A 22190-nucleotide genomic window follows, 5' to 3' on the forward strand; every position below is an offset into this window, starting at 1 on the left:
TGCAGGTTCCTCATTGGTTGTTGCTCTTTCTAAATGAAAAGCTGGAGAACAGTTCAGTGTTTATGTTTTCTGGGGATTGTGTCAGCGGTTCATTGAATCATTACATCGTGCTGTTGTTGTGCATGTGCTATTGTTTATAGTAGTTTAAGTTACGTTACGTTGTGCTTCGTATTGTGTTACCACCGTGCATTCACACCAAGCAGGAAGCACATTAGCAAGCCACACGTCGCTACTGCGGTATGAACCCAAAATAAACACACTGTGCTGTGATTTAATATCAATAAACGGATCAAAATGATGCCGAAATAACGACATTATGATGTTGATTTGTAAAAAGACTGAATTCATGCTTTGTCGGGTCTGTCCGCAACACAGCAAGCAAACAACTTTTAAAATGCTTGTTTTCTGAACGGAGTCCGGATCGATCAGTGCCAGGCTATGCTAACATTGTAGCTGCTCCATCAACACTCCATCTAGGAATAAACACGCAGCAACAACATCAGTGATGACATCAACTTTGTAAGTATGTATATATTGTTACACACCACTTATATGATGAACGCTTTTGATACACATGCTTTAATAAAAAGCTGAAATACTTTTAACCTGCAGACTGTATGTCATGATGATACATTTACACCTTGTATAAAATGTATAATATACTGACTAGTACATGTCACCATTTACTATTACTGAATGCAATTTGCTTCATTATAAGTTGTCTTTCAATCAAACATTAAGATATAAGTGGAAAAAACTGTTCACAAGACATGATAGACATGACCACTGATTATTTGTGTAACAATTTAGCCACAAATTCACATCCTGACCAGATACGGTCCAGACAGATACTCGCTTTAGACTGAGTCTTGTTCTTTTCATGTCTTCACTGCACAGAGATCAGCTGTCAATCAAACATTATGGGCTCTACTTTGACCAAAGAACTTATATTACCAAGAAGTGAAGGTCAAATGTTTGTTCCATTGCAACGTCAGCGCCCAGCAGCAGAGCTACGCTTCTGCCATTTTGGACTGAAAGCGTCTACCGGACGCCAGTAAAACGTTAACCTACAAAGTGACGTACAAAAGTAAAACTAAATTATTTCTATTCTATTGTCACATTCTACCAAAATGGCCGGTGTTGAACAATAAAATATGAATATAAGAAGTGTTTTCAGTCCAAAATGGCGGCGGTTCTGTAAATGTGTGAGTGTCTTCAGGTGGCGCTCCTTCCTGTCTGTTTCACTGCTCATGATGATCTTTGTTCAACTGAACTGATATTTCTCTGCATGAAAATGTAAACTTCTCTGTGCTCTAAATGTCTGATGAATATATGTATATATATATATGTGTGTGTGTTGTTGTTTCTCTTCCACTGCACGGGTCTTAAAGGAAGGTCTAGTGATTTATTTCTTATCATAGATATTCTGTTCTCACCACTTTTTGTAACGATATCTAGAATCACATTTATTTGTTGGGCAGACTAAATGTTGTCGTCCAGATCGACGTACAAACGAGATCCTAAGATGTTTAATGAAACTGTAATTATCATGATCATAATCAATAAGGAAATTATTATTCTCTGTTACATCGCTGAGATTCTGCTCAAACAAACTGATTGTGTGGATGAAAATGAATCTGTACGTGAAATCATTGAACAAGAGTCATTTAGCAGACTTTACTGATGGGATGTGTGAACAAACTGAAGGTTTCTATGATCAATAAACAAGAATGAACTAAGTATTTTCTTGTCTTTTTTCCAGGGTATCATACAAAGCTCCAGGCTGCTTTGGATCAGGATGACGTCCTGAAATTGAACTGTTTTGTCACAAATGCTTCAAAGTTAAATATGTGAGAAAATTATTATGAAGCATATTTAAATATTTCAGGACAGTTTAGTTTGATAACTCCGTGTTGTCAGTCAGCTGTTTTTAACCAGTCAAAGAACAGCATTTGTTGTGAAATCACACTGGATCCAAACTGATTTGGTGTTCATGGTATTCGACCTCTAAATCACTATTCCAATACTTAGTCTGTTTATGATAAATATCCCATGAAATAAGGAATAATCCCACAACATTATTCATATTTAACATTGATTATTATCAGTTATTCTCAGATGGATTTCTCTGTTTGTTGTGTGTAGAGGTGGCTTTACTGTTTAAGTTCTGGACTACCCCACACTGTCTTCTGTCTGAGTGTCCTGAATAGTGTATATAGAGTAGTCTTTGTCCAAATGAACCCGTACAAATTCACAAGTGCATACTTTTGTGTTTGAAAGTGCTTCTGTCTCCGCATATTGACTGCTGAACACGTGGAGATTCTCTCAGAAAGCGCCGACTTGGACCACAAGAGGTCAGGAGTGCTCAGTTTTAAAGTGGTCTGAGGATGTTAATCCACCAATCTGACAGCCTGAACTCATTCAGTCAAAGTCCAAGCCAAGCTTTCACATCTAGCTGTTAGTCTGAAGGACATGAATGTCATCAGGACACTGAGCCATATCACAGTCAGATGCTGAACTAGCGGTCCTGAACCTCGTCATCGCTGTCATTACTGTGAATGCTCATTTTGATCCAGAGATTTCTGTAGAACATGTGACCGATGGACAGTAGTTCAGACACTGCAGTGAGCTTAATGGAGATCGTCTGACCTCTTGACCTCTAGTAGAAGACGTTGCATGGTGTGAAGGACAGCAAACGGCCGTATTGTTGGCATGTGATTGAACGTGCATCAGTAATTACATTTAGCACAGATGTAGGTTTACATGTTATGAAAAGATATAGATATCGGGGCGCTGCCAATTTGGCCATTTTCCAAAGTGGACGCCATTTAGGCGTTAATATTCCAAAACGTTGCAGAAAACTGATTTTATGACTCGTGATGATTTCCAAGGTGAGTTCAAGCTGATTAGATCAGATGTCAGAAGATCACAGGCATGTTTTTATTTACCTCTTTATCTTTAAAGGGCACTTTTTAAAAGCTTTTAACCTGAGAAAAACGTGAAAACCAAATATAAGGAGAATGGTAACTTCAGAGTCAAACTTCATCTCCTTGCCTTCATGATAGAATGACAACCACCTTTAGAACAGCAAGATCTTCAGCTTTCCATCGGTGTATTTATCTTTTCATTAGCAGTAAAACTGACAGAGATAACGCTGGATACATTTCTCGGTCACCAGTAACCTCTAATCACAGTTAAAGTGGTTGTATTGCTAACTAGCCGTGATATCGGCCCAACTAAAGGAGAAAATCATCATCAATTGCTTCTGCTGCTTTTGTTCTCTCTCCATTCAGTCCTGTTGCTAGTGAAACAGGTCGATAAGGTTGCTTTCACTCATAACCCGTTTGGTTACCTGAAAAGGTGGGTCTCGGTCCGCCTCCATGTGGACTCTGGTGCGGTTTGTTTATGTAATTTTAGCATGATTTCAAAAGCTAAACTAATAAATCCACCTGCTGATTGTGAAATCTGTTCAGGAAGTGATTTCATTGATCTGTATTTAAGGCCATGTATAGAAGCACGCCAGCGAGGAGGTTTTCCCTGATTAACAGGTCAAAAGCAGTTAAACCCACCGATCGTAAGGTCGACGGTTCGATCCCCGGCTGCTCCGGTCACATGCCGATGTGTCCATGAGCAAGACACTTAATCCTAAATTAGCCATCGGTGTGTGACCGAGTATTTAGATTAGATCCTAGTTGGCACCTTGCATGGCAGCCTCTGCCATCAGTGTGTGAATGTGTGTATGAATGCTGACATGTAGTGTAAAGCACTTTGAGTGGTCTGAAGACTAGAAAAGTGCTATATAAATGCAAGTCCATTTACCATTAACCATTAACTCTATATAAAAAAAGTGTGTGACAGTGATCTCACAGTAATACACCCCATTCACGTGTCCTTGCGCTCCTCGACGTTTTCACTATGCATTCACACCAATCATCTGAAAGCGTGTAAAGGGGATTTTGTACAGTCTTGTCTCTACTATTATTCATCATAACATGGCTGATTTGCAGTCTAATAATACTAACTAGAAAATGCATTTCCTGCTGAAAATGCGTGGGAATGCTGACAGCTGAAAGGACCTGCAGGAGCTCTGCTTCTGGACCCTAAACTTCTGAATAATATGTGCAACTGTAGGAACATCAAGCTGCTTGGAGATGGTCTTATAGCCTTTACCTTTAACATGAAGGTCTATCATTGTCTTTCTAATCTCCTGAGACAACTCTCTCCTTAGCTTTCTGTGGTCCATGTTCAGTGTGGTACACACCATGATACCAAACAGCACAGTGACTACTTTTGACCCTTTAAATAGGCAGACTGACTGATTACAAGTTTGAAGATACCTGTGATGCTATTTACAGGACACACCTTAGTTTAACATGTCCCTATGGTCACATTATTTTACATCTTTTCTAGGGGTACCATCATTTTTGTCCAGGCCAGTTTCATTAGTTTGTTTTTTAAAATGATTCTGTTGAACCATAATTCAAAAGCAATGTCTGATTTTCATTAGTTAATTTTCAGCAAATTTTTATTTATTATTACTTTTGTCAGTTTCAAGTTATTTCAGTGACAATTGTGGGTTTTTCTTTCTTTAACGGAAGGGTACCAACAATTTTGTCCACGTCTGTAGCTAGCTCTAATGCACCCCCCCCTAACTCATGCTAACTCATATCCGGGTTTTAGGACTCATTCCTGTAGCACTCTTTAGCTAGTGAGCTAGGCGACATGCATTCCCAAGACCCCCAACAGATCACGTCAAAGATGCAACTAATTGTAATGGGTGATCTTTCCCCCGTCGCCACACCCCTTAATCACTGAGATTGAGAACGGTTGACACCTTGATCACTCCCCTAGTCTAGCAGCCCCTTAAAGGGAGCAGTTGGTGGCCAAGCGGAGGCTCGGCTCACTCTGTTCTGTCCTGTTACTGCTGTTGAGGGAGATGAACATCAGACTGAGGTGCCGTTTGTAGTCTTAGCTCCCCCCTTTTTGTTTAAAGTGGTGGCCCAACACCAACATAGGTTTCTTGCTGTAATAGGGGAGGGGGCATTTATCTAGTTTATCTGTAAACCAGCTGTTGTGGAGGTAATCAGGAAGTGAACATTCCTAGCTCTCTGCCAGTTAACAGGACGGTTGGGTTGCTATATCCTTGCAGGTGGTTGGTCAGTGGGTGGAGGGATTCTTCTTGTGTTGGGGTTCTTATTGCATGTGGCTTGCTGTGTCCTCCTAACCCCTGTGTGCTCTTTACCTTGCAGTGTGAGTGGAAGTAACTGTGTGTTTTTCCAACTACTGGTGGTGGTGAACGGTTCTGCATTTCCTCTCCCCTCACTCCATTCCTCCTGTGGGTTTCCCTGGCACCCTTCCTCCTGTACTGGTAAGGTTAGTGGTGTAGTGACATTTTTAAAAACATTTGAACTCTATTTTTGTAATAAAGGACATTATTTTTCTAGCCTGGCTTCTCTTGCAGCTTTTATCATTGCAGCAACTAATCACCATTTTTGAATTTAAATAAAAGTTATTTGATTTTGAAACTTGAAACTCACGTCTCTGCCCCGTCTCTTTATCAAGGAACTTGTGTAATTTGGTTGGGTTATGCTCTGGGTGAAATTCCCAGAGTGGCGTTGTCGGGTTGTAATAGCCTGGGTTTCTGCTAAGTGCCCGGGTTACATAATAATTATGAATTTTGTAATGGAGTTATTAAAACAGATTGCCCCGTCCTGGCCGAACAGTCACCGTCGTTGCAGAGAAGGCGTCATGTTCTCAGTGGTCACGCTGTCCTGCAGCTGAGTAGAGCCTCACTTCTGGATATTTTGCGCATGCTTACTTTGAGGAATTGATGTAAGCACAAATTCTCAATTCATATTTGAGTTGTGACATACATCTTTCAAAATGATTTCCTTAAATTTGAATAACATAGTTTAAGATAAAATGTGCATGCCATTTGTTCAGTAGAAATATCTGTGGTTAATTTACATTTTGTTTTATTTGCTTGAGATAAATAACTCTGTAGTTTCACTGCAGTGTGCTCAATAAGGACCAATTGTGACTGCAGCCAGTCCTGTATTCTGATTGGGCGAAAGCTAAATTGTGCTGCATGTGCTCTTTAAACGATTCAGTTGAAGCCATGGAGCCTGGAGAGCACACTAGTCTTTGACCGTGCTTAATATACCGTGCTTAATATTACTGTTCTTACCTTTTTACTGCTTATGTTTTTGATATTTTGTTACCATTTTTGTATTTGAAGACTAAAGAAAGATTTTCAGTAAACGGTTGAAATGAAGAACATGGACTACGGAGTTTTATTGAAACACGCGTCAACTACATGCTTGGACTCTATAGCTTAAGTGGGCATCTTTAAGAAATAGACGGAGCCACACTTACAACGTGGCTGATTTGCAGTCTAATAATACTAACTAGAAAATGCATTTCCTGCTGAAAATGCGTGGGAATGCTGACAGCTGAAAGGACCTGCAGGATCTCTGTTCTAGTCAGCTGCTCGATAGCGGTGTTTTAGTTTTAGTCTTTTCAAGTTATATTGAGTGTAGGGAGCCTTCCTTTAGGCCTGTTTTCATTTGGTGTTCCCTCTCTCCCTTTGAATCGCTTGCGATTTTTGTGGTTATCCTTCAGGAGTAACTTTAAGATTCCCCTGGGGCCTCATGTATAAACGGTGCACACGTACTAAAATGTTGCGTACGCTGTGTTTCACGCTCACGCCGGGATGTATAAAAGTCAACGTGACGTGAGAATGTGCGGACCGTGCTGCAAACTCTAGACCAGTCGTGAAAATGTGCGGGCCGTCCTCCAAACTCTGTCATTTGGCAGTGTCAAACTACAAAGTACTGAAACTCGCTAAATGCGTAAAAATATTTTTTCCACTCAACTTACTGAGCTTTATTTATGATGTGGGATCAAAAAACAACAACACATATTTCTTTACTAGTTTGCGCATAATATTTAACATCAGAAGGCACAACAAAAACACATTTAAACCTATGTCCCAGAGATGACATGCCTTAACCACCGTGTCAAAAACAAAATCACGTGCTGCACAATGTGGCAGACCAACATGCTGTGTCTGTGCTCCAGAGGAGCTACAGATGGATGAACCGGACCCTGGCACACCTAACAATGAGCCAAAAGCAGCAGCTTTACAGCGCCGTTTAGATGCAACACACAGAATGTAAAGCAACGAGGTGAGTTGAGACAAACATTTATTTTTCAACAAGGTCTTTTAATATATAACTTATCCCACCAAGAACCTCATTCATTCTTTTTAATTCGTTGCATATATATTCTTCATTGTATTGACAATCTCTCTCTGTGACTCACAGCACAGCGTTAGTGAGGACACGGCCAGACCGCCGCCCCTCAGCAGTCGAGGCTCGGGCGCAGCTGATCGTTCTTCTTTTTGTTCCTTTTCCAGCGTGATTTGCCATCGTTATTTGGACAATAGGTGACAGCATGGAGCATGTTTATAGTCATTTGCATAGTTATTAATGGGAGGAGACAAGGCGGACCAAGTGGCACGTGCAGCTGCGCTCAATTTCACGTTCATTGAGATGTATAAAGGAAAGGTACGCAGGAACAGGCGTACGCACAGTTTTATACATGTGGAAATTTCTGTGTTTATGTACTTTTCCAATTTTGTTAGTACGCCATCTTCCAGTGTGAAAGCTGCGCAGTCTTTTATACATGAGGCCCCTGGTCCGCAATTGCGTCCCTCCCCCTGTCCCCCTGATGGTTAACTTAACGGAAAATGTCCTGGGGTCTCATTTATAACCGTTGCGTACGCACAAAACGGGGCCTGAAATGTGCGTACGCCACTTCCCACGCAAGGAGGAGGAGGCGAAAAATGCTGAAATGAGAAGGACCTGTGGAGTCCAGCTGCAGCGTCCCGTCTCACTTCCTGGACTTCCTGTCATCTCTTGGTCAGCCGGTGGAGGCGGGGCGACGACAGGGGGGCGGGGTCAACACCAACAGTTCTGGGGTCTCATTTATAACCGTTGCGTACGCACAAAACGGGGCCTGAAATGTGCGTACGCCACTTCCCACGCAATAGTTGTGATCTATAAAAACAAACTTGACGGGAGAATGTGCGCACCGGTACGGAAACTTTGACCCGTGCGTACGCACATTATGGAGGCACCGAGGCAGGGGAAACTGGAGACGCAGATGAATTGAAGCCAGACTGTAGACATTAAATGTCATTATACGTATAATGATGCCTCTCACACATTTAACTTCACTTCATACTTATATCCACTTTATCATAAACATTTAAAACAGCAGTGTTTTTTGTGCTAGTGAGCCATAACTATTACATAAGCACCTTACAAATGTAAAAGATCAACTCAAATCTCAAAGCAAATTCCGCTCAATATCTCATCAGCGCTGTCTCACCATCATGTCCCCCCCTCCACCACCGGAGCTCAGAGGAGATCTGAGAGGAGAGGACCGGACTTCCGAGAGTCGCAGTCAGCTGTGGAGCAGCTGATGAAATCATCATCATCGGTTGTAGAAATCCAAGATTATATCAAATAGCATTAAAGAATGGCAGAACAGAGCGCCAATAGTTTTAATAATATCTACTAATAGTGTGCAGATATCACCAAGTACCATATTAGTTTTCATAAAGTTGTTGTGTAAAATCGCTGCAGTAAACATGATGTAACCCTCTGGGAAAACCAGTTGTTTCTAAAACATTTAGAGATATTTCCCTCACTGAAAATTCCTTTTATTTAATAAATAACCACATTCTATATTTTATTCAGAAATTAATTTATCATTGTTTATTTTATTTCCGTTTTTGCTCAGAGTTTTAACTTTGCATCAGGATGTGTTCTACCGGTCAAAAACTTGACAACATATAAGCTCATTGGTTCAAAGTGAAATAACTGTTGCTATTGGTGTAAAACATCCCAAGAGGGAGTGCAATCAGCCCGGTGTTGTTTAACATAATGATAAATGATATATTTGAAAATTTAGATGGATGCATCAAATCAGCGATATATGCAGATGATGGGGCAATATGGATGAGGGGAAGAAATGTGCCATATGTGATGGAAAATATAAGGAAAGCAATAGGGAAAGTGGAGAAATGGTCATATGAGTGAGGATTCAAAATGTCAACAAATAAAACATGTTATATGATATTTACAAAAAAGAGAAACATTAATACTGAGAATTTAACATTATATGGTCAGTTGATGGAGAGGGTGAATGAATACAAATATCTGGGTCTATGGCTAGACAGTAAATATACATGGCATGTTCATATAAAACATCTGGAAACAAAATGCAAAAAAGTAATAACTTTACTACGAGCTGTGGCTGGATGTGACTGGGGGGCAGATAAACAGTCATTGATTGACATATATAGGGCGATCATGAGATCAACAATAGATTATGGTTGTATAGTTTATGAAGCAGCAACAAAGACATCATTACAAAAAGTGGATAGAGTACAGTGTAGAGCATTACGGTTATGTATCGGAGCTATCAAATCAACACCCATTAATGCAGTATTAATTGAAGCAGGAGAGACTACACTGGAATTAAGAAGAGAGAAATTAGCTCTAGCATACTGGGTCAGGTTAAAAGGAAGTGGAGAAGAAAATCCTACAAAGGTAACATTACAAAACTGTTGGGAATACTCTAAGTTTCAAGGATATGGATTTGGATGGACAATGGAAGAAAAAGTGCGGACATATGGATTAGAGGCCTTAGAGTTCACCAGGTCGACACCAGTAAGCAGCGTACCCCCCTGGCTGCTCCCAGAAGTTAAAATAGACATGAGTATCATTGAAAAGAAAAGGGAATGGCAAGTAAATGAAGTGGGAGTTAAAACAAGTGTGTACCTAAGGAACAGCTATAATAATTATCTCAAAATATATACAGATGGATCCAAAAATAAACAGGAGTGTGTGGGAGTTGGTATATATATTCCAGAATTTAAAATATCTATTTCCAAAAGACTTTCAGACCAGGTATCAGTGTACACAGCAGAAATAGTGGCAATCATCATTGCAATGCAGTGGGTGGAGGAGGTCAGACCTGACAGAGTGGTGATATGCACGGATTCAAAAGCTGTTTTGGAAAGTATACATTCAACAAAAGCTGTAAGGCAAGATCTAATCATTGAATTGTACTATAGCTTGCTAAGACTACACAGAGGGGGTATAGATGTATTATTCTGTTGGGTTCCAGCACACGAGGGGGTGAAAGGAAATGAGTTTGCAGATAAACTAGCAAAAAGTTCACTGCAAAAAGACATTACAGTACCAGTTTTACTTGGGAAAGGAGAAGGAAAAGCTGTGATTAAAAGGAAAGGAGTGGAGATATGGCAGAAAAGATGGGAGGAGGACCAGAAAGGAAGGAGATATTTCAAAATACAAAAGTCGGTCATAACAAAGACGTATAAAGAAAGGAACAGAAGGGAAGAAATCATCATAACAAGACTCAGACTGGATCACACTGGTCTTAATGGCACGTTGGCTTTAATGGGGAAAAGGAACAGTGACAAGTGTGGGGGTTGTGGTGATAAAGAAAATGTGGAGCATATCCTAATTCAATCTAAAAAGTATGAGGCTGAAAGACAAAGACTACAGGACCAAGTCAGAGAGGAGGGACGGGACTGGGATCTGATGGGGATACTGGGAACAGAGGGTGAGGGGGCTGAAGGCACCAGGAAGGCATTATTAATGTTCTTAAGAGACACAGGATTGGTGGATAGAAGTTAAGAGTAGGAGTAAAGAGCAAATGACATGATGTTACACACTCTTGTACAGTAGGTGGCGGTATGCACCTTAAAGTTGGTTGCGATCCGCCAGAAACCGAGAGAAGAAGAAGAAGAAGAAACATCCCAAGTCCCGCCTCCTCACTCAGGTGAGAGACGCAGTGGAGTGTGGGAAACACGGAGATTGATGAGAGAGCAGCGGAGAAGCTGGATTTACAGAGTGATATTATTACTACTTATACTTGATATACTACTGAACAGAGAGAAGTAAAACTATATCTGAGCCAGTAAGAGCTCCGTCACCTATTGAAGCGACCTGAGAACATCTGAGAGCATCGTTTTATTCTTTTCTTCTCTCGGTGCGTTCCAAACATTAAAGCAGCCGCCGCACATGGCATCACGAGTCAAATGCTCTGAGCTGGCATAGTGAAATGTTTTGCCACTGAGCTGTATTCTAAAATGATATTTTGTATTTCTTTGGTGATAGAGGCAGAAAGAGATATGTGTGTGTAATATGTGTGTGTTATTTACATTGTGTGGACAGAGAGGGATTATGTAGCTGAAGTTCATGGGTTATGAGATTAGCTTGATTCTGTTCATCCCTGTGCTGCTTGTGTGCATCAACGCAAGGTGTCAGTGTTGTGACAGGGAAAGTATTCACATTGCCTTACTCACAATATTCACATATAGTGAGTATTTAATGTTTAAACTGTAGGTTGTTTGCATAATAATCTACAACTCAAATGGGTTCACATATTAAATAGTCATTTAATAGTGTTGTTTACACTTTACTATTGAGTGGTTTATAATAATAGTGAGGTTGACATATTTCATATGTTAATATTACGATGCAAGTTAATATTGTGATGCAACAGTTATCCTACATTCATGGGTTAAGCATTGAAAAGTTGTATTATATGTTGATATTGATCAAATTAAACTGTACAGTTAAGAGCTTGGATAGATTTGCATATATTGCTATATAAGCCGTGTTATTTTACACAGGCTAGGTTTTCTGGATACCCTTGAACTCCGGATTTGGATTGGAATCTCTCCCTGACGAGGGGGATGGCGAGCTACCCGTGCTGAGCACCTGGATTGAGGAGCGCTTTCAACTTTCATCTGCCTTGCTGTCAGTGTGGTAGGACTGTGGGGAAGGACCTCAAAAGACAATTGGATCTGAACATTTTATTTTGGGGATTACTTTTATTTTTTAGGGTGCACCCAGTTCAATGTACATTTCAAACTGAACAAAACTGAATGTCGGCAGTAATTGTGAATTTATTCTGTGTCAATACAATAATTTTCCCTTAAACTTAATTCTGTGTTCTGCTTACTCATTGTGGTGTCCGATTCCTGTTCATTACTCCTCTACGAATCTAGGTTATACTAGTCCAGTGTATACTTATTCATCAGGTGGGTTACAATGACATGACTTATTAATTTATTTATGGTTTATTAGATAGGGACAGATACAGTATACATATAGACAAAATGAAAACGGCTATCCGATGCAACTATCAGACTGTCTCCAGTGCGCCACCGCGCTGCGCCACTCTGCCTCCTCCAGTCACCTCCAAACAGCACATCTTCACCAGTATGGATTGTGTAAATTAACAAAGTGTGTAAATGAAGCCAGTGACAGCTCTCACACAATCGTTACACTCCATATCGGCATTATCATTATCAGTCCTAATCATAATGCAGGACAAGTTCACTATAAAAACTTAAATAATAAATAAATAAATATAAATAGTGTACACCTGTCAAACTTCCTTTTTTCTAATGATATCCAGGTGGGGGATATTACTGATTGTCTCGATCATTTTAAGTGAATGGATCAGTGTGATTGCTGTAAAGATATAAACACAGCGGTGAGACTCGGAACATGCTGCATGGTGCTGGTGGATGTACCGTCACTGTGAGGACTACGTGACGTGAATGAGAGAATCAGGAGGGAACGAGTGTTCAGAGACCTCCTCACCTACAAACACCTCCATCTCTGTGTCAGAAAAACTTCTTTTCTCTGTCTTCCTCTCGGGAGTTGCCGTGATTCACCGTAAAGATCCACTGATCAACAGGCTCATTCACATGCAGAAACATTCATGAGGTGCTTTGCATCGACCATTTATGGTTGAAAGTGGGCGTGTAGAGGGCGGGATATGAGGCGGATTTACGTGCGCACATTTCCAGGTGGACTGTGATTTATAAAGGGAACATTGCGTGCAGGTGTGCGTACGCACAGTTTTATAAGTCTGATTTTTTTTTGGCGCACGCCATTTTTCGGCTTTTGTGCACACGTACATTTTTAGTATGGATCCTACGCGCTGTTTTATAAAAGAGACCCCTGGTAATTTTCTTCCAGGACATTTTCTGTTTTTCTTCAGATGTTTTTTCTTAGAGTGTGGTGGCTGATCAGCGCAAGACCTACGAAAAATATGAAAATGTTCTAAAATGTCCCGTGGTACCAGTCCATCTATCCCCTCATTCACAAACGTTCAGGGGAACCACCCTATGTGTTCCCTGACAATGCGACATTATTTTTCATACTGCCTGCCTGAATATACCTGTATTCTCCCTCCGTCTGAAACGCTCCGCAAAACCAAGCACACCAACAACGTGCGCACTTTAATCGCGTCCAAAACATTCAAATTTGTGGATCCCAAAGTGTAAACAATGTGCTGGAGTATGGCAATGGAATATTTAATTGGATTTCTTTTGGTCAAACTTTGCCTCCAGCAACCCGCTTCCTCAGTTCTTGTATCATGCCGCAACCCGGTCAGTGTTTGCTGTTATACAATAGTATATACATGTTTTTAAAGTGCTATTGCATATCAACAAAATAAAACAAAAAAATGAATCCTACTGGAGTTGGCACCTTGCCGTGGTGGAGAAGCTTGTGTGTCTCTTTAACCCTGTATTTCAACAGGAGACTGATCTAAGTTTCCTTATAAGTTCAACCAAGTCAGCTTGGTCACAGGTTAGAGACCGGACAAATATCAGCTCCTTTGCTCAGATTTGAAGGCCATTGCAAAAATAAAACATTGTCATATGAACCTGAAGTGCTTACTCCAACTAAAAAGCTCTCATGTCATCTCTGTCAGTTTTACTGCTAGCAATACAACCCAAAGTTCTACCAAAGTTCAGCATCACTTTAACTGTGATTAGAGGTTACTGGCGACCAAGAAAAGTATCCAGCGTTATCTCTGTCAGTTTTACTGCTTTATTGGTTGTCATTCTACCATGAAGGCATGGGGGTGAAGTTTGACCCTGAAGTGACCATGCTCCTATTATTTGGTTTTCACGTTTTTCTCAGGTTAAAAGCTTTTAAAAAGTACCCTTTAAAAATGAGGAGGTAAAAAAATAATTTCTGTGATCTTCTGACATCTGATCTCATCAGCTTGAACGCACCTTGGAAATCATAAAGAGTTGTAAAATCAGTTTTCTGCAACCTTTTGGAAAGTGGCTGCCGCGTCCGTCAGGGGCCGAATTGGCAGCGCCCCGATATCTATATCTTTTCGTGACATATAACCCTACATCTGTGCCAAATGTGTTGCTTTTATCGCAAAATGCACAATTGTTATGAATATTTCAGCTTAGCTGCCCCGCTATTACATGAGATTTAGATTTATTTTTTTCATTTCTTTTCTGTAAATCTTTTAATCTGGAAATAACTTTATACTTAAGTTTGACAAGTGTTATAGAAGATATTATTAGTATTACTACACTAGTTGCTTAGGTTACTTATCTCTACTTTCTTATGTAAAACGAAAAATTAAGCAGTAAAACAATGGCTTATGAGATTTCTTAAAAACAATCTCTGCAGCCTCAGGAGTGTGTGTAATGTGTCACTAGCCTGTCTGTAAACGGCTGCCCGTACAGCGGTCCGTTGCCCACACCGGGTTCCTGTCCCGGGTGAGGAAGACTTTATGAGAAATGTGGAGCCATCACCAAAGCCTGAGGAGCCAAGAAATATTTTACAGCTGAAAACTGAAATGTTTTCAAATGTGGAGCAGGTTTGAACCGAGGCTCCGTTTGTAAATGATGAAACATACTGTGCGTTCCAAAACCCATTCTACCATACTACTTAGTATGACAGAAAAAAAGATTTCTTATGTCCCAATACATAGTATGTCAAATGCAGTGTGCCAAAAATACCAGGATGTCCCACTACATCTGGTCACATTTTACAGTATGAAAGCCAGCATGCTTTTCTGGCTGTTCTGACCCACAATCCTCTGCACAGCAGATATATTGTATTCATACTGCATGCAACAGTACGTACTTTGTAAGGGCAGCTGCAGTGTACTAGAAGTAAAAAGGAAAAGTATGTGATTTGGGACGTAGTCAGTCGTGCTGCTCCTCGTCCTGGAATGATTCATAGCTTGATAACTCCTCCCTCCTCTTCCTGCTCTCAAACACAGACTGCTACACTCGGTCCTCTTATTTCCTTGTTCCCTCCCCTTCAGATCGACAGTTTGAAGGTGGGTGTAACCAACATAACACATGATGATTACATCAGAGCTCAAACTAGTGTCGGTTCTCAGGAAGTGAAACTCAGACAGTCGTTGCTACTGAGAGGTGAAATGGCGCAGAAAGGAGTTCAGCTGGAGAGAGAGTCATTCTCTTGTTCGATCTGTCTGGATCTACTGAAGGATCCGGTGGCTATTACCTGTGGACACAGCTACTGCATGAACTGTATTAAAAGCTTCTGGGATGGAGAGGATGAGAAGAAGATCTACAGCTGCCCTCAGTGTAGGCAGACCTTCACACCGAGGCCTGTCCTGCTGAAAAACACCATGTTAGCAGTTTTAGTGGAGGAACTGAAGAAGACTGGACTCCAAGCTGCTCCTGCTGATCACTGCTATGCTGGACCTGAAGATGTGGCCTGTGATGTCTGCACTGGGAGGAAACTGAAAGCCTTCAAGTCCTGTCTGGTGTGTCTGGCCTCTTACTGTGAGAAACACCTCCAGCCTCATTATGACTCAGCTCCGTTCAAGAAACACAAGCTGGTGGAGCCCTCCAAAAAGCTCCAGGAGAACATCTGCTCTCGTCACGACGAGGTGATGAAGATGTTCTGTCGTACTGATCAGCAGTGTATCTGTTATCTCTGCTCTGTGGATGAACATAAAGGCCACGACACCGTCTCAGCTGCAGCAGAAAGGACCGAGAGGCAGAGAGAGCTGGAGGTGAGTCGACTCAACATCCAGCAGAGGATCCAGGACAGAGAGAAAGATGTGAAGCTGCTCCAACAGGAGGTGGAGGCTGTCAATCGCTCTGCTGATAAAGCAGTGGAGGACAGTGAGAAGATCTTCACCGAGCTGATCCGTCTCATGGAGAAAAGAAGCTGTGATGTGAAGCAGCAGGTCAGATCCCAGCAGGAACGTGAAGTGAGTCGAGTCAAAGAGCTTCAGGAGAAGCTGGAGCAGGAGATCACTGAGCTGAAGAGGAGAGACGCTGAGATGAAGCTGCTGTCACACACAGAGGATCACAACCAGTTTCTTCTTAACTACCCCTCACTGTCACCACTCACTGAATCTACATCCAGCATCGATATCCGTCCTCTGAGCTACTTTGAGGACGTGACGGCGGCTGTGTCAGAAGTCAGAGATAAACTACAGGACGTTCTGAGAGAGAAATGGACAAACGTCTCACAGACAGTGACTGAAGTGGATGTTTTACTGTCACAACCAGAGCCCAAGACCAGAGCTGGGTTCTTACAATATTCACGAGAAATCACACTGGATCCAAACACAGTAAACACACTGCTGTTATTATCTGAGGGGAACAGAAAAGCAACATTTATGAGACAACATCAGTCTTATTCTAGTCACCCAGACAGATTCACTGACTATTGTCGTCAGGTCCTGAGTAGAGAGAGTCTGACTGGACGTTGTTACTGGGAGGTGGAGTGGAGAGGGAGAGGAGTTTATGTAGCAGTCGCATACAAGAGTAGCAGGAGAGCAGGGGGGGTGAATGAATGTTACTTTGGATACAATGATAAATCTTGGGCGTTAGATTGTAAACAAAACAGTTATATATTTTTGTACAACAATATCCAAACCCCCGTCTCAGGTCCTCAGTCCTCCAGAGTAGGAGTGTACCTGGATCACAGTGCAGGTATTCTGTCCTTCTACAGCGTCTCTGAAACCATGACTCTCCTCCACAGAGTCCAGACCACATTCACTGAGCCTCTCTATGCTGGACTTTTGCTTTATAGCGGTCATGGAGTCACTGCTGAGTTGTGTAAACTGAAATAGACAGAAGTCATTTAAGGGTTAAATTCAGTGTTTTAACTCTTAAACTTCTCTGGTGTCCATCATTGTTGCTGCAGAGCTGATTTGTGTCTGGACCGCAGAGGACCAGCCCTACAAACACTAAAGTGTGTCACTGCCTGACTGACTGAGTGATGAAGTTACAGGATTCATCAGCGACTGTTGCAGGTTCCTCATTGGTTGTTGCTCTTTCTAAATGAAAAGCTGGAGAACAGTTCAGTGTTTATGTTTTCTGGGGATTGTGTCAGCGGTTCATTGAATCATTACATCGTGCTGTTGTTGTGCATGTGCTATTGTTTATAGTAGTTTAAGTTACGTTACGTTGTGCTTCGTATTGTGTTACCACCGTGCATTCACACCAAGCAGGAAGCACATTAGCAAGCCACACGTCGCTACTGCGGTATGAACCCAAAATAAACACACTGTGCTGTGATTTAATATCAATAAACGGATCAAAATGATGCCGAAATAACGATAATATGATGTTGATTGGTAAAAAGACTGAATTCATGCTTTGTCGGGTCTGTCCGCAACACAGCAAGCAAACAACTTTTAAAATGCTTGTTTTCTGAACGGAGTCCGGATCGATCAGTGCCAGGCTATGCTAACATTGTAGCTGCTCCATCAACACTCCATCTAGGAATAAACACGCAGCAACAACATCAGTGATGACATCAACTTTGTAAGTATGTATATATTGTTACACACCACTTATATGATGAATGCTTTTGATACACATGCTTTAATAAAAAGCTGAAATACTTTTAACCTGCAGACTGTATGTCATGATGATACATTTACACCTTGTATAAAATGTATAATATACTGACTAGTACATGTCACCATTTACTATTACTGAATGCAATTTGCTTCATTATAAGTTGTCTTTCAATCAAACATTAAGATATAAGTGGAAAAAACTGTTCATAAAACATGATAGACATGACCACTGATTATTTGTGTAACAATTTAGCCACAAATTCACATCCTGACCAGATACGGTCCAGACAGATACTCGCTTTAGACTGAGTCTTGTTCTTTTCATGTCTTCACTGCACAGAGATCAGCTGTCAATCAAACATCATGGGCTCTACTTTGTAAACTTCTCTGTGCTCTAAATGTTTGATGAATATTTGTATATATATATATATATATATGTGTGTGTGTGTGTTGTTGTTTCTCTTCCACTGCACGGGTCTTAAAGGAAGGTCTAGTGATTTATTTCTTATCATAGATATTCTGTTCTCACCACTTTTTGTAAAGATATCTAGAATCACATTTATTTGTTGGGCAGACTAAATGTTGTCGTCCAGATCGACGTACAAACGAGATCCTAAGATGTTTAATGAAACTGTAATTATCATGATCATAATCAATAAGGAAATCATTATTCTCTGTTACATCGCTGAGATTCTGCTCAAACAAACTGATGGTGTGGATGAAAATGAATCTGTACGTGAAATCATTGAACAAGAGTCATTTAGCAGACTTTACTGATGGGATGTGTGAACAAACTGAAGGTTTCTATAATCAATAAACAAGAATGAACTAAGTCTTTTCTTGTCTTTTTTCCAGGGTATCATACAAAGCTGATGGAGTAAATGTGACTAGGAGAGAATAACTGAGGCAGTTTTCCTCCTGAAACACCACAAAGTCCAGTGTTCATGTTTAGAGTCAGTCAGTCTCTGTTTAAAAACAATCTAAAAAAAGATTAAAACTAAAAGGTAACATAACTTATTAGTTGTGACATGAGGATTTTGTTATCATAGTTATTGAACACAATTACAAGTTCATATATTGAATACAAATTCCAACTTCTTTCCCCACATACTGATAGAAGAACGGTCTTTTTCTCCACTTCAGCTCGTATTATTCCTCTGACGATACGCTCAACACTTGTTTCTAGACCGTGTTCAGAACGTTTTATTTTCACTGGGCTTGTTGTCTCCTCTGTATAACCACAGCTGTGGTGCTTTGGTGATTCTCTGAGCAACCTGGAGAGCACACAAACGGGACTATTGTTTGTTCTTTATTCAAACCGTATCATGCAGCTTTAAACACAACAACTGTTGTGGATTTATGGCTTTTTAAACTGTTTTGGATACATGAATGAAACCGTCTTGCCACATGGACTCTACATCTCTTTCTTTACATATTTACATCTCTTTCTTTATGTGCATTTATTTTGTTCGTTGCAATACATGAGATTGATTTAAAGTGTGTATTGATCAAATCTCTTGGATTTTTGTGTAAGATGCATTACAAGAGCCACAATGAGGTGGATCACCAGACGACACTGATTACTTCCAGAGTGAAGACAGGTGGAGCTACAGCTGACACAGATGACGGCCTGATTACTGAAGGATGCAATCGTCCAATAGGATGCTTCGTGTGTGTGTGTGTGTGTGTGTGTGTGTGTGTGTGTGTGTGTGTGGCAAAGCTGTATATAAAGTTGTTTCTGACACTAGCGTCTGTTTGACGTTGGTGTCGGCAGAGATGTTGGTTTTTGATTCAGTTTAACACTCTTTGACTAAAGACAACAACATAGAAAGAGTCAAGTCTATGTAGTGTTCTCCTTTTCCAGTTTGTTCAGAGCTCCAAAGCCTCAAACACATATCTGTTGGGGTGAAAGAGCTTCTTCGTTTCATTATCTGAGCAAAGAAAAAAGCCCATGCTTAAAATGCTGTTAGATAACTGGAAGTTTGGGGAATTTCTTCCTACTACTTTTCCTTTTTAACAAATCTACAATAATAGAGAGAATCCTGTAGTTCAGGCTTTTTTTCTCCATAAAACACCAGACTTTGAGAAAACTTAATAACACTTTTTTACCATGATGACTACTGTGGGTTGTCAGGCTGATGACGACTGAAAATGGTGGACACATTTGAGCTTCAGATGTCCTACAGAACCTCTGTCTTTCCTTGAATCTAAACTTGTTAATACAATATATTGTATTACCCCAAGTGATGCTGTACAGGTCTTGACCAGGGAGGTTTTATAGAGGAAACTTGATAACAAAAAAAGAACTCACATCTGTGTCTTTAATTATTAGGGTGTCTTTAGGGTGTCTGGGTAGTGTGTAGGTCTCGGTAGTGTGTAGGTCTTGGTAGTGTGTAGGCCTTGGTAGTGTGTATGTCTTGGTAGTGTGTAGGTCTGGGTAGTGTGTAGGTCTGGGTAGTGTGTAGGTCTTGGTAGTGTGTAGGTCTTGGTAGTGTGTAGGTCTTGGTTGACCCTCACCTTTTACCATCTTAGGTTTATGGCATTTCACAATCTTCCTGTTTTTGATCCTGGAATGAATGAAAGGTCACTATCCATCTCTCTCTCTCCCTCTCTCTCTCTCTCTCTCTCTCTCTCTCTCTCTCTCTCTCTCTCTCTCTCTCTCTCTCTCTCAGTGCTGAACATGTACATGATGACAATGAATACAAAGCAAGCAACAATAAGAACAGAGTAAAAACAATAAACACTGGAATGGCACTCGGAGAGCGCAGACCTCCGCCAAGGTGTCTGATTTTAAAAACAGATCACAGCTCACAGCTGGCGGTACTGTGAGGTGGTCGGCTTGTTATTAACACGGTGTGTTTCCGTGTAACGTATCGGCGGATGCCTCTCTCATTCAGCAGCCTTGTTATGTCTGTATAACGTTACACTACGTCGTCTCTCATCCCGTCATCTACCGCTTTTTTTCTTTCTCACCGCGGACGGCCAGCAGCTCCCGTCGCACCTCGATGTCTCGCCACACATCCACACACGTATCTCTCTGCTCTCAGAAGGAAGAAGGCGGGGTCACGCGTCATCAACGTGTCATCAGCTACACTGTGCATGTGTTATACCCTGTGGTCTTAATGCTCAGGCTGATTGGAATTCTTATAAGAAAATCCTGAATCTGGATCATGATCCGGATCGCCACCAAAATCTAATGGATTGTTCATTGTGCTACACTCCACCCCTCCAAAACAATTCATTCAAATCCATCACAAACTTTTGGAGTAATCCTGATAACAGACAAACCAACGCTGATGAAAACATAACCTCGGGCCTTGAAGGAGGTAATAATGTGCACATAATAGCAGTAAAGGAGTTGCAGCACAACAGAAAATTAACTTAATGAAACGCCAGCAAAAAGAGGTTCAGCAGCGACTTCAACTATTCTGTTTGTCTGAGCTGTTGATATGAAAAGGTAAGCTGTTCCAGAGGTTAGCGACGGAGGACTAAATTTAGATATGATTTTACTTGCATCTGGCACATGAGAATCTGATTCTAGCTAGCTCTAATGCTCGTGCAGCTTTATATGAAGAGCGTAGGATACGATGTGTGTGCGTTGGCGTGCTGGAGGATCACACGTGGGCCAGTTGTTTGGTCACCGTAACTTGCGGCTCGAGGAACGAGGAAACTGGTGCTTCCTGTGTGACGTGGTTGGCTGTACGTGGCGGAGGAGGAGCTCTGTTGCCACTGCTGTTTTTGTTCCTTAGTTAGTTATTTTATTTATCCTATTTCTGGTTATTAAGTTATTTTTGGTTGTATTGGGCTTTTGTATGTTGATTTATTTTTAATAATCTGTTTACCCGTTTACCTCTAACTTCTGCATTTGTGGTTAGTGTGTTTTGCTTTTGTTCATTTGTTTCTTTCTTTTTGTTTAAAGTGGTGGCCCAACACCAACATAGGTTTCTTGCTGTAATAGGGGAGGGGGCATTTATCTAGTTTATCTGTAAACCAGCTGTTGTGGAGGTAATCGGGAAGTGAACATTCCTAGCTCTCTGCCAGTTAACAGGACGGTTGGGTTGCTATATCCTTGCAGGTGGTTGGTCAGTGGGTGGAGGGATTCTTCTTGTGTTGGGGTTCTTATTGCATGTGGCTTGCTGTGTCCTCCTAACCCCTGTGTGCTCTTTACCTTGCAGTGTCAGTGGAAGTAACTGTGTGTTTTTCCAACTACTGGTGGTGGTGAACTGTTCTGCATTTCCTCTCCCCTCACTCCATTCCTCCTGTGGGTTTCCCTGGCACCCTTCCTCCTGTACTGGTAAGGTTAGTGGTGTAGTGACATTTTTAAAAACATTTTAACTCTATTTTTGTAATAAAGGACATTATTTTTCTAGCCTGGCCTCTCTTGCAGCTTTTATCATTGCAGCAACTAATCACCATTTTTGAATTTAAATAAAAGTTATTTGATTTTGAAACTTGAAACTCACGTC

The 22190-nt window shown here is 41.0% G+C and overlaps 2 protein-coding genes and 1 long non-coding RNA gene across 4 annotated transcripts in view; 2 read left to right on the top strand and 1 right to left on the bottom strand.

Moving 5' to 3' along the window:
• Positions 1-22190, bottom strand: part of LOC119486943 (ral GTPase-activating protein subunit beta-like) — a 592951-nt gene that overhangs the window by 322891 nt on the left and 247870 nt on the right. The window lies entirely within an intron of this gene.
• On the top strand, positions 10859-12049 carry LOC119487215. The gene is made up of 2 exons (XR_005206660.1): positions 10859-11088; positions 11735-12049. It is a non-coding gene; the product is annotated as an uncharacterized LOC119487215 (long non-coding RNA).
• Positions 14961-16989, top strand: LOC119486995 (tripartite motif-containing protein 16-like). The gene has a single exon (XM_037767593.1). The coding sequence runs from the start codon at positions 15103-15105 to the stop codon at positions 16987-16989; it is 1887 nt and encodes a 628-aa protein (XP_037623521.1). The 5' UTR covers positions 14961-15102.

This window comes from Sebastes umbrosus, chromosome 1 (genome assembly GCF_015220745.1).
Source record: "Sebastes umbrosus isolate fSebUmb1 chromosome 1, fSebUmb1.pri, whole genome shotgun sequence".
NCBI classification, from domain to species: domain Eukaryota; kingdom Metazoa; phylum Chordata; class Actinopteri; order Perciformes; family Sebastidae; genus Sebastes; species Sebastes umbrosus.

Excerpts from the sequence above, each read along its gene's own strand:
- LOC119486995 (XM_037767593.1), top strand. The coding sequence starts at position 15,103 with ATGATTCATAGCTTGATAACTCCTCCCTCCTCTTCCTGCTCTCAAACA.